Source organism: Phascolarctos cinereus, unplaced genomic scaffold (genome assembly GCF_003287225.1).
Source record: "Phascolarctos cinereus isolate Bilbo 61053 unplaced genomic scaffold, phaCin_HiC Scaffold_4;HRSCAF=312, whole genome shotgun sequence".
Taxonomy (NCBI): domain Eukaryota; kingdom Metazoa; phylum Chordata; class Mammalia; order Diprotodontia; family Phascolarctidae; genus Phascolarctos; species Phascolarctos cinereus.
Window position 1 is genome coordinate 364,879,295 of NW_027555847.1, and position 13,696 is coordinate 364,892,990.

The 13,696-nt window shown below is 34.0% G+C and overlaps 1 protein-coding gene across 2 annotated transcripts in view; it reads right to left on the reverse strand.

Annotated features, from left to right (window-relative positions):
• The window catches only part of WDR7 (WD repeat domain 7), a 462,409-nt gene that overhangs the window by 316,626 nt on the left and 132,087 nt on the right, over positions 1-13,696 (reverse strand). The window contains exons 17-19 of one of the 2 annotated variants that reach the window (XM_020994621.2): positions 7,399-7,497; positions 4,660-4,778; positions 2,093-2,216 (exon numbers count right to left, since the gene is read on the reverse strand). In XM_020994621.2, the coding sequence (XP_020850280.1) occupies positions 2,093-2,216; positions 4,660-4,778; positions 7,399-7,497 (342 nt within the window). The remainder of the gene's footprint in view (positions 1-2,092; positions 2,217-4,659; positions 4,779-7,398; positions 7,498-13,696) is intronic. The other variant, XM_020994630.2, reaches the window with a different exon arrangement.

A 13,696-nucleotide genomic window follows, 5' to 3' on the forward strand; every position in this document is an offset into this window, starting at 1 on the left:
GTTAAGGTCAGGGCAAGTAACTTAACCATTTTAGTTCCCTTATCTGCATAATAAATAGAATGAATAAGTAATCTCTAAGGTTCTTTCCAGCTCTAAAATTCTATGATTCTAATACTGAAGAATGACATACAATATCTTTTAAAATTTGGTGTGATAGTTAAAATGGATCGCCTACTAACCTCACCAATTTAAGTAAGTTTTTTGGTTTTTTATCCTTTATTAAATTATAGATCTTGTTACTGCCTGACCCCAGGCTCTCTACTCTGCAATAAACAAATTCATGGGAGGTTATAAATTAGAGAAAGAGGGTTCAAAAATTCTTGGCCCATTAACGGTACAGTAGCACCACTTGCTGCTATTTCTTGCCAATCCTACCACTGTATTAAAAAAAAAAACCCTAGATCTATTACCTTCTCTCCCATGAACTACACACCACATTTGTGGCACATTCCAAACACCTCTTTCTATGACCCCATTTTCTTCAATGCAACCATTATATACCTAGCCACAACATGTTCAAGTCATCAATGATTTTACCCTGTCCCTCATCTTCCACATACAATCAGCTGCCAAGTCCTCACAAGTCCACTTTCATATAATTCAAATCTCATAATGTCTAGAAGGAACCTAGAACTCAACCGTTTCTACCCCTTCATTTTAGAGATAAGGAAATAGAGGCCCTTAGATGTTAAATCACTTGCCCCAGGTCATTTACATAATAAGTAGCAAATCTAAGGTTCAAACTTGGGTCCTCTGACTACCAAAAAAGCACCCTTTCTATTTTTCCACATTGCTTAATTATCTCTTAAACCTATTCCTATCTTTTCTATTCCTACTACCACCAAACTAGGCAGGTTCTCTTTGCACCAATCTAACCCCAAAACTATTAAGTGTCTGACTCGGGAATTGTGGTTGGCTAGTTACTGCACTGCTAAGAATGAAGAAAACATTAGCAATCTTGGAAAGAACAATTTCAGTTCAATGATAGATTGGAAACCAGACTGCAAGAGATTAGGAAATTACTACTCCAATAGGTTCCTAACAGGTATTCTGGAACCCAGTCTGTTTTCCCTCTAATTCATTCTTCACACCACAAGTGAAATTAACTTTATATTGCTCCTCTACTAAGACCTTCTGATGACTCCCTAAAGCCTGCCAAATAATATTCTAGTAACTTTATTAGTATTCAAAGTCTTCTCTAATCTGGGGCTACCCTACCTTTGTACTTTATCTCCCATAACTCTCCTCTATTCTATTCCCCAAATTTGATAGCCTGCCATGCCTTAAACCATTTCAAATACAGATTTGGCCTCCCATTCCCACCTTCAAAATCTTTTTCCAGGAAAACTCCACTTTGCCTCAATTTATTCCCACCAACTTCTTGAACATACAGCTTAAAAAGTCTTCCCCAAGTAAACGTTTTCTAACTATATCCCACAGTAACTACTCATTACTTTACCTCTCCTCTTTTATAGCTTGAGCTACATTGTTTCTTGATTTTGTACTCTACTCCAACCTCCCTTTAACTTGTCAATATCTCTCATATTAAAATATAAGAACCTTCACATATCTCAACAAAGTGTTTAAATTTAAAAAATAATTTAAAAGCATTTATTAAACTACTACTATGTGCCACTGCTCTAGGCCCTTGGGACCAAGGTACCAAGAATGCAACAATATCTACTCACAAGAACTTTGTCTTGCATACAATCCACAAATAAACAAAATACCTTCTCAATCCTCTACAAAGAGAAATTTTGCAATAATCTTAGGACAGACAAATTAATTCACCTAGTATTGAAATCTAATGTATTTAATCATCCTCCATTGGTTTAGAAATTTCTCCTTTTCTAGAGTAGTGATAGTTTCCAATCTCTCTTATAATATAAACATGCATCAGTAAATGCTTTTAAACTCAAGTCAAGAAACAAAAAATGGCTGAGCTTCCTTGTGAAGGAAGAGTCTACCTGACCTGCATGACATTTGCAAGGAAATAGCCATTTGGTGCTTTTGATATTTTTCTGCTTATCATAAGCTTGTAATTTTTAATCAACTGAAAATTTTAGAGGTTAAAAAAAAGAGAAAAACTTACGTGATATAACACTATCCATATATTGAGGTAAATAAGGAGCCCAAGCATCAATTGTTTCTTTTCGTCCTCCTTGTTCAATCCTTCTCAATTCGGCTAACAGTAAAGCTTGAGCTGCTTCTCTTACCTAAATTTAAACATAAGCAGAAAATCAGGAAACATAAGCATGTTTACTTATAGATATTAGGAGAATAAGGGAAGCCAAACTAAATTTGATTAGGTTTATCATTGTACAAAAACATTTTATAGTAATAAAGCAAATTTAAGAATACAGTAGACCAAATTATTTATACAAAGAAAAAAACTAAATGGAATAGCCAATAACAATAATCAATCTAAATATTAAGTGCTTACTAAGTGCCAGGCACTGTGCTAAGTGCTGCAGACACAAAAAGAGACAAAAGACAGTCCCTGCTCTCAAGGTACAGTATATATAATACTGGTGAATAACCAGAGACTTTTTTAATAAGGATTTCATAGAAAATGAAATTTAAATAAATTAACGGTTGACAACATGCTTTATCAAATTAACAGGATCAATATTTAAACCACAACTCTCCAATAGTTCTAAAGTACATGTCCTCATATTTCTCTCTTTTTTTAATAAATATATTATTTATTTACTTTTATCACTTTTTTAAAATTTTGAGTTCCAAATTCTCTCCCTCTCTCCATCCCCACCCATTGAGAGGGCAAGAAATGTGGTATCAATTATACCTGTGAAATCATGCAAAACATATTTCCATATTAGCCATGTCGTTTAAAAAGAAAAAGAAACAGAAAGTGAAAAGATTATGCTTCAATCTGCATTTAGAGTTCCCCAGTTCTCCCTCTGGAGGTTGATATGATTTGTCATCATGGGTCCTTTGGAATTGTCTTAGATCACTGTAATAATCACAGTAGCTACGTCATTCACAGTTGATCATTATACAATATTGCTATCACTGTGTACAATGCTCTCCTGATTCTGCTCACTTCATTTTGCATCAGTTCACATAAGTCTTCCCAGGTTGTTATGAAACCATCCCGCTCATCATTTCTCATAGCGCAATAATATTCCATTATCATCATATACCACAACTTGTACAGCCATGCCTCAATTGATAGGCATCCCTTCAATTTCTAATTCTTTGCCACCACAGAAAGAGCTGCTATAAATATTTTTATACATCTAGGTCCTTTTCCTTTTTTTTTAAATCTCTTTGGAATGTAGATCTAGCAGTGGTATTCCTCAGTCAAAGGTATGCACAGTCTAACAGCAGTTTAGGCACAGTTTCAAGTTGCCTCCAGGACAGTTGGATCAGTTCACAACTCCACCAACAGTTCTATATCCCCTCCAATATTTATCAGGGTCCTTTTCTGCCATGTTAGGCAATCAGGTGTGAGGTAGTACCTCAGAATTGTCTTAATTTGCATTTCTCTAATCAAAGGTGATTTAGAGCATTTTTTCATATGACTACAGATAGCTTCAATTTCGTCTTTTGAAAATTGCCTGTTTGGATCCTTTGACCATTTAATCAATTGGGGAATGACTTATATTTTTATAAATTTGACTTAGTTCTCTATAAATTTGAGAAATGAGGACCTTATCAGAGTAACTTGCTACAAAAACTTTTTCGTGCTTTCCTTCTAATCTTGGTTGCATTGGTTTTGTTTTTGCAAAAAACTTTATAATTTAATGTAATCAAAATTATCCATTTTACTTCCTATGATCCTCTCTATCTCTTCTGTGGTCATAAACTCTTCCCTTATCCAAAGTTTTTTGGTAGTTTGACTGGCATGGCACTAAGTAAATTAATTTAGTTAAAATTGTCATTTTTATTATCTTGGTTTGGCCTATCCGTGAGCAACGAATATTTCTCCAATTGTTTAGATCTCTCTTTATTTTTGTGAAAATTGCTTTGTAATTGTGTATATATTCCTGAGTCTGTCTTGGCAGGTAGATGCCCAAATATTTTGTATTTTCTGCAGTTATTTTAAATGGAATTTTCTCCTTCTATCTCTTCCTGCTAGACTTCATTGGTAATATACAGAAATGCTAATGATCTTCTTTTCCCCTACTATAGTATTCCTTGTACTGTACTTACTATACTGTGCTTTTTACAAAACCATTTCTAACCTCTTGCTATTGAGCCTTTTCAAACAATCTTTAATAACATTATTTCATCAACACAAAACAATACAAACTTTCTCCTAGCATGCTGTAATCTGATTTGATTATTGCATTTTTTAACACAAAGGCATTTTAACAATTCATACAGTCTAACCCCTGATGAGGAAAATGAAATCTATGAAATTTATCATCTATAGAACACAGTTCACAGATCAAGGTAGCCCAAAGATCAGAAGCAGAGTTTGAAGTCAAGTCCCCAGCACTCTTTTTGCTATATCATATAGATATGGAAATTACTGTAAATTGCCACTCCCCACATACCTCCACAAATTAATTAGAGATACATAGAAGAGTTTAGAGAAATTAAAACTTCACCATATCCTTAAGATACCAGGAAACAGTTATCTGAATAGCATTTTAGTAGGGACGTTTCCTAATTGCATAACTTTAATATTACCTCCAGGCATCGATCCTGCCATCTACGAGCCAGCATTTCTAGAAGTGGAGGTCTAAATTTATCCAATCCCAATAGGTCTGGAAGCATAACACAATGCATAGCAGCTAGCTGACTCCATCCTGTTGAAATATATCAAAACTATATAAAAAATCTTTTCACTTTGAACACCAAAGACTAAAATAGGTTTATTTTAAGAAAATAATATACAGGCTTGCTGAAATGTTCTGTAATATGCATATTTTTCCAACATCAGAGACATTATAAAGATATTGGAAATTCTGTTCAAAAAATATATAAAATGTTTGTACAATGTCCAAAAATCCTTTAAAGTAATATTTGTTTTTAATGCCTGTGACCACTAATAAAATCCTAAGAAAAATCAACTATTTAATAAAATTCCCACATGAAATAATATTCAGAATATGAAAACAGAATGTAATGTAGGTCATCACCAAAATGTAAAATATAGGTGAAATACCAAGTTAGCATGGAAAAAACAGCTTTAAAACCCTGATAAATATATACATCTAAATCTGATTTCAGAGTTTTAAGGGCCTCCATGTAGCAATCAAAAAATGGGTGTGTGTAAATTTAAATACAGCCGCCTGTGTGACTGTTACCTATGGCAAAAGGTAATTCATTCTTGCTGTGTCAGGAGTTGTTATTTAAGGTGCCTAACAGTCCTCTTTCTTAGACTACTAGATTTGCAGGCCTTCGATAGTATTCATATTAGAAATGGTAAACACAGCACCGACTTTGGGAGGGAAAATGAACTCAAACATTTCTGAAAACAAGTGTAATTTGAAAAATTGAAGATCCTAGTAAAAATTCTATGAACTGCAGTCAGTTCAACTAGAGGAGGGAGAAATTATTATTTTTCAGCATTTTAGCTCACAAAAAAAATCTTTGTTATTTGAAAAGATATATATGATGATCTATTAAAACATCAGTCTTTTATATGACTAAAATATCCACGAATTATTAAATTACATTCACATATTCTGTCATTGTATATATTACTAACAACCATTTCAGGTTTACTATTTAAAATAAGAGCACTACTTAAAGCCAATTTCTTGAAACATCTCTAAAAGGGCAATTTTCACACTCCTATAAGAAGTCTTAAAAGTAATTATGGATGTTTTGAAACATAAACAATTTTTCCATAACTTGGAGTGCTTCTGAACAAAGTTCATGTTTGTAAACAAAAAACAATTGTAAGTAAATTAATTAGGGACACACTCTCCCTTCTATTCATGTATCTGACAAGTTGGGGGTTTTTTTGGTTAGATACAAACATCATCACCTATTAATAAAAAAAAAAATGAGAGGTATCTTGGCATAGTTGACAGAAAGCTGGCCTTGAAGTCAGAAAGATCTGGGTTCAAACCCCACCTCTGATACCCTCTGGCTAAGTGACCCTACCCAGTGCCCCAGGCAATCCTGTAAGCATCATGGCATAGCTGCAGATTTCATCAGAAGTTTCCCAACACCAAGGAAATCATAATGCCAGATGAAAAAAAAAGTAAGGAAAAAAAATATGCTTGAATGTCACAAGAACCTGTAACCAGATTTTTTTTTTGGGGGGGGGGAGAATTACACAATATTTTAACATGACCACGATTTTCCCATTTAACACTAATGATTTTTCAACCTTCAAAACAGAACTATGATGGAGACTCCAATTAATTTATTAATTGCTATTTCCTCCTTATAGACATTATCACCACATCTTAAACAGCAATACCAAACCAAAAATTGATTCATACCAGTAAGTCCTCAATCTTTTGTATTTTTATGAACCATCCATTAAAGTGTTACAAATCGGGTAGTATTCCTTTGTTTCTAACTGAGTTACCTTTTACTAAAGGGTCCAAAATGACAGGTGATATCTAAGATACTGAACATCCACTCATTTAACATTGCTGGTGAAATTTTAGAACCACAAAGGAACGGAACAATTAGAGTTTCATTGGGGTTCTGAGGGTAGAAGGGTGCAAATGATGCTCACCTGGCTCTTGGAGAAATCATACAGTTAACATACAAATTATGAGAAAAAATATTTTTGTCCTCTTCCTACAACTAATCTACCTATTCTAGATCAAACTATATAAAAATAATAAAACCTGTAAATGGCCCTTTTGGAGCTTTGTAAAGTATCAAGTACAATATAATTATAAGCTATTATATCAGCTGCAAAAGAGGAACAGAAAAGGGAAAGAGTGACGCCTATCAGCACAAAATGGTAAGGGATTATAGCCACTGATCTAAGAATTTGAAAGAGTGAATACAAAATTAAGAGACTATCCATATATCTCTCATCAGAAACACCACCCTCCAACTAAAGCAAAAAGTATCTATTTAGCTGGGGTGATGAGACCACAAGGAAATAAATTTACTAATTGTAAAACCAGAGAACATGTGGCAAAGAAAAACATAAAACCAACTGTATATACACTTTCTCATATTGTTTCACATATAAATTTAACATTTTTGTGCTACCACAGTAGAAATTCTTATTGTAATTTGGCTTATATAAGTCTTCAAGTAAGATTAAATTCATGATAATAATAACTATTAACACATATTAGCAAACAATGTCACAAAAAAAAGAGGAATGTGGGAATCCCAAAAATAAAGAAGATGAATGTGTAAATTAGATAAAAGAACCATGTCATACTAAGATAAAGCATAAGTTGAAAGAATAGGATAAGTTTTTAGAAACTTAAGAGAAAATACCTTCATTTACTAAGAAACAGGCATGTAAAGCAGGAGTAGGAGCAGGGTCAGAACCAGAGTGATCAGTATCAGACCGAGCGGAAACGACAGGTGCAGCAGCTTGCAGAGGAAATAGAAGAAATAAAGAGGAGAGAAATTGAGGCACAGCTGTTTCTGAAAAAATAGCTCAGTATTAGTGAAGAATGAAAAAAATTAAATAGCCAAAAACTATGGTGAATGTAAAACTGAAATATGATCTTTTAATCAGAAATGTAAGATCAGGAAGAATTAGGGGAAAATTAATATTTTCATCAAACAGAAATCACAAAATATTTAAAAAATCAAACTCCAAAACTTTTAATATTTAACAATACATATAGTCAAAAACACTAACATTCTAAGCACTTCTAACCTTAATCAAGAAAAGACAATAAAATTTTCAAATAGCAAAAATGACAGTGTGGTAAAAAATGAAATGAAAATTTCATCTTACTCTAAAATATCCTATTTACTCAAATGTTTGAATTAAGCTGGGGAGGAACAGGATCTAGTCATTTAGTGTAGCTAATATGTTTTTTTAATAGCTTATTTCTTAACAGTTCAAATTATTTTTAAACATCTAAAAACTATTTACTACAATGAATATATACCAATTTGCAAATAATGCATATGAAGTATAGTTATACCAAGAAAATATTTACACAGCACTGTTTTCATTGCATTTTCTTTTTTTCAAAAGTTCTTAAGATACATAAACCAAGCAAGGCTTTAGAAACTATTGGGAACTGCGTAATTCTTAATGTAAATCACTGGACAAAACAAATAACACATTTTATTTTACCACTAACAAGCCTTGACTAAAATTATCATATGAAAAGGGAAAAGGACCTTATGGCACACACATTCTATGACAGGGGTCAATGTTTAGATTTAGAGGTCACCATTTGACACTTCCTTCCTATGGAGAAATTACCATATGTCATGCACAAGCATCTTCAAATGAATCCCTTTCCTTTATTCTGTCATTGAACTGCAGCAATAGGTTCAAGCTCCTGACCAGATTATGCATTGTCTTCTGACTGGTATGTCTGCTTTGCATGCAGTGAACTGCTTTTTGTCACCATGGGACATCTGCATGAAAACTACTTTGTCATAATTTCCACATGGATGCATCATAATGTCAACTCGGCACACACGTGTAAGGGATACAGCCTAACCAGCAAAAGTCTGTCCAATATGAGAAAATTAAACTTATCTGAGAAAACCTAAGGTTCATCTTACACAAGTGAAATTTAAAAGAAACTACCAAACGCAAGGAGAAAAACTTTTTCCTTTGACTTGTGGAATTTAAAGTGGTTTTATCCCTCCTACAGAAAAACAAGAGCTGCCTTTAATCATATAATTGACAAAATCTAACTCATCTTCCAAAGTAACATATTTATTCTAAAGAACATTATTTCTTCTTTGGACTCTTTCTTCGAAATATCATGATGTAGCCTAAATCCAGTTACAATGAGCATCTAAGAAATACACTTTCCTACACACAGAGAGAACGTGAGCCCTGGCGGCAGTGGCAGGGGACTTCGCTTCCATGCTTCAGCTCTCTTTCCTCTCGCGCCACTGCTCCAAGAGAAAGCCAGGCAAGGAGCCCTGCCCTGATGCTACTCTTGTTGGCTCCCAGGAACCTGGAAAGTTCCATTACTTCACTAAGCAAAATGAAAACTACTCCCTTTAGAAGCTAAGTAATACTAATTCTTTCTCCCTATGCCCCTAATTCACAAAGCATAATAGGAGTAGGAGAGGAAGGGGGTATCTATGTAAGTAAGCAGGTGTTTGGGAATTACTGTTTAATGACAGATTAATTAAAACCAACACTAACAACTATGTAAAACAGAATAGATGCTCCTTTTCCATTAGGCATTCTATGTCCCTTTAAAGGGAACTTAGGTCATATACAAGTGAAATTCAATTGTAGAATGAATAATATCTTAAAAGGGTAATGGGCATTATATGTATCTGTAGTTACAAAAGAAAAGTTCACAGGACATTCTACAAAATCCATATTTATCTGAGTCGTTTCACAGAAGAAACTGCTTAGGCCTTTTTGATAAATTTAATGGCCATTATAAATCTGGAAAAAATATTATTAAAACAAAGAAACCAATTTAAACATGCACTGACATGAAGTATGCTGTTTCAAGATAAGAAGGCTCTGCATCACCTTAAAAAATCTTTAGGCTGACTAACTAAGGTCATATATACAGTTAAATAACAAAGATGGGACTTAAACCTAGGACTTTTGATTTATACTACACAACTTATTAAAGATTTTGTTTTCCTAGAACTGAAAGAAAACCGTATCGCAGATGTCTGTCCTTCCTGAAAAGGGTCAGAAAAATAGAAGAAAGAATATTTTAAGTAAAATAATCTTTAGAAGGACCAAAGGCTATTTTATACCTTTGTTCTAGCTGAGGATCCAATAGTATGACTGTCTATATTTTGTCAGAATTGTCCTTTAAATTCTACTGCTGGGGCAGCTAGGCGGCACAGTGGATAGAGCACTGTCCCTGAAGCCAGGAGTACCTGAGTCCAAATCCAGCCTCAGACCAAACACTTGACACTTACTAGCTGTGTGACCCTGGGCAAGTCACTTAACTCCAACTGCCTAAAAATAAAGAAATAAATAAATGAATAAATGAATGAATGAATGAATTAAAATAAATTCTACTGTTAACTAGTTCCCATAATATTACAGTTAAAAGGGACCAAAAGTCATCTTGTATAGGCCACTCATTTTATAGATGAGGAAACCAAAAACCAGAAAAGTTAAGTGACTTGCCCAAGGACACACAGCAAATTCCTGGAAAAGGCAGGAACTAGAATCCAATTAGTACTCCTTAAAAAAACAAAATCCTTGCCTTTCTCATTACTTTTACATGAAAAATCTTAAGTCAATGCTAGATGGAAATATCTATGTGTATCACCTGTGATTTATTATACAAAATGTTTCAACACCTATGATTCCTTTCTTTTCAAACAGATTCATTTTCAGTCTTTTTGGGGTGGGGGGGTGTTTAGATTTACTATAAACTCCATTTTTTCTTACTGGTATTATATTGCAAATAAGAATGATTTCAATAATATTTTTTAATGCATACCTCTCAGCAAAAAGGTACTCTGCATATTGGTTGAAACACATCAGCCTAATAATAATCTATGACCAGTGACATCCATAATGCAAGCAAAATAAAATGAATGCAGAAAAAAAAATGAGAAATACAAATTGTATCAGAGAAGCCAAAGAGCAATATTAATGAAGAAAAAGGTATTGGTCCATTTCCAGAACAGAAAAAAAAATTGACAGGGAGGAAATAATAAGAATATAAAAATTTTTTAAGTGACTCTTCCCAGCTTGGGATTTCAAAAATTTATAATAATGATTAATAATTTAAACAAAATCTGAACATGGCAACCATCTTGTTACTTGGAAATTATGGAGAGAGTGAGGGGGAAGAAAGCTAAAAAAGAAGCTAGCGGATTCTGTAAGAATAATTTCCATCCTACTTATATATTATTTTCAATTTTCTGCAGTGGGCATGTCATTAGCAATGCTAATATGAAAGCAATGTTTACCTATTTATACATTTCATTTTTGCATGGAATGCCACCAGATGTGGTAGATGGACTTTCCACTGACCTTTTAAAAGAACATTAAGAATTAAGAAAAGACTATCAATTCTATTTTCAATTTTTTTTTCTAATGCCTATCTTTCTGAACTAATGCCTTGGATAAATGGCCCCTAGACTGCAGTATTTCGTTTAAACAATCAAGAGCTTCTATGTATTTTGCACATAGTAGGAACTGAAATACATGATGTTGATAAATTTAATTTTCTGGTTCTTGGTACTTGCTGTTACAAAAACCAATTACAGTTAAGACTTATTTAAAGCATTAAACAGCAAAACCCAGAACTCAAAAACTCCTTCATAAATTTCCCATTAAAAAGGTACTTCTAAATCTAAGAAATAAGGACACTCCCAAAGGTTTCACTAATTTTAGAAAAAACAATATTGTTTACCACAAAAAGTATAAATGACCTAAAAAGATTACCTTTCAAAAGATTTTTCATCTTTCTCACCCTACCAAACTAAGCCCACTTCACTCTGATGTCCAGCAAGTCAAGAAAGGAAAGTAATGTTGCCTGTAACAAATTTATAGTATGTAACTCCAGCACCCGTTACTATTTGACAATCTTTCTATATTCTACTCTTCTTAACTCCTTATCTTATTTCATAGTAACTACTCTAAACTTGTTCTGCTCAAGCCACAAATACTTGAGTAGATCCCTACCCCACCTAAACAGTAAATGGCTTAACCTCTTACTTCAAAAAGGACATTAAAGCCAACAGATGAGAGTTCTCTTCTATTCCCTTTTCCATAGCTCAAAGTTTCTTATCTATTCTTTTCTCCTCTTATCTCAGAGGATAAGCTATACCTACTTTGGAGTTAAGGTTGATTCTATCCCATATTCTTGTTTCTTCCAGGATCTTGCTCCAATGATTATCTCTTCTCATGGATCTTCAATCTTTCCCTCTCCATTCATTTCTTCTGACATATAAACACACTCAATTTTTCCCAAATGTAACAACAAAAAAGCCTTCTCTTACTTCTTCTATCCCATGCTGATACCATCACATCTCTTTTTCACCCATTCAAACTTCTAGGAAAAGTTGTCTACAGTCAATGTCTCCACTTTGTCACCACCTACTCTGTCCTTACCCTCATGCATTCTGAACATGATTCCCATAACAGGTCAGAAATGGCCTTTCCTCAGTCCACATACTGCTTGACCTATCTGCAGCATATGATACTGCTGATCACCTCTTTTTACTAGATACTCTCCATTCCTAACTTCAGATAGGAGAGGCACCACTGTTTCCTGCTCTCTTCTCTAAACTACTAATCCTCTCCCAGTCCTTTAAGGTGGGTGTTCTGTTACTAGTTAGCTTCTTTCTCTACACTAGGGAGTCTTAATCTTTTTAGTGTCATGGACCCCTTTGGCAGCCTGGTGAAGTCCATGGAACTCTTATTAGAATAATGTTTTTCAATGCATAAAAGAAAATATAAGATTACAAAGGAAACAAATTATATTGAAATCTTTATCAAAATATTTTTAAGAACAAGTTCAATGACCTCAAGTTGTTAAATAACTGCTTTATACTATCTTCCTTGGGAATTTCACTCACTTCAAAGGCTTTAGCTAATATATATGAGCAGATAATTCCCAGAGATCTGTATCTCTAGCCTCATTACCTCTTCAAACTTCATATTCATATCTTCACATTCATGTGAAATATGTACATGGATATCACATTGGAACCTAACTCAACATCCTAAAATCAAACTTATCTTCTCACCTTATCCTGCTTCTCCTCCTGATTTCACAACTTTGGCCATTTGTTTTACCCAGTCTCCATATTCAAAATATTGGTTTTATAAATTTGAATTGACCTTCTCCCTTTCATATCCAACCAGTTAACAAGTGCTGTTGAAATTTCTGCAACATCTCCTCAACCTCCCCCTCCTCTCTGTTCCCACTACGCCCACTCTAGAACTGGCCCTTGTTACTTGGCTGCAATATTACTAGAGAGAAACTGCTTACTGTCAGAGAATCTGGATTCAAATACTTGCTTATTACCTATATGACTTCAGGCAAGTCACTCTATATTGTCATCTTCCTCATCTGAAAAGTAAGGAGTTTGTATTAGTCAATCTCTAAGGTCTCTTCTAGATTTAAATTTACAACACATAGTAATGCTCAACAAGTGCTTTCCCACAACAGTGTCTTCCTTCTTCCATTTATTCTCCATACCACTGCCAGAACTAGTCTTACTTCCTGCACAGATCAGGTCATAACACTCCTCTGTTTAGAAATCTTCATAGTGTCTAATGAGTAAAGTTCAAATTACTTTGAAATTAAAAGGTCTTCCTTCTCAATCTAGTAATACCCCATCCTTCTAACCTTATCTCATACTATTACCCTCTATATAGTCTATTCCCCAACCAAACTTGACTACAGTTCCTCAGAACACACCCTGTGCTATCTCACTTTCCCCTATTCTTGGAATGTTCTGTGCTTCCTTATCTTTGCATCTTGCCATCTCTAGCTTTTTTCCAAGACTCAGCTCAAAGACCACCTTCAGCAGAAGGCTTTTTCCCAGTTCTCCTGATCAGGTGAACCATTCCTTCTAAGCTCATTTTCCTTTGACACTTTATGTTGCATGTACCCATTTATTTACATGTTCTCTCTCTCCCATT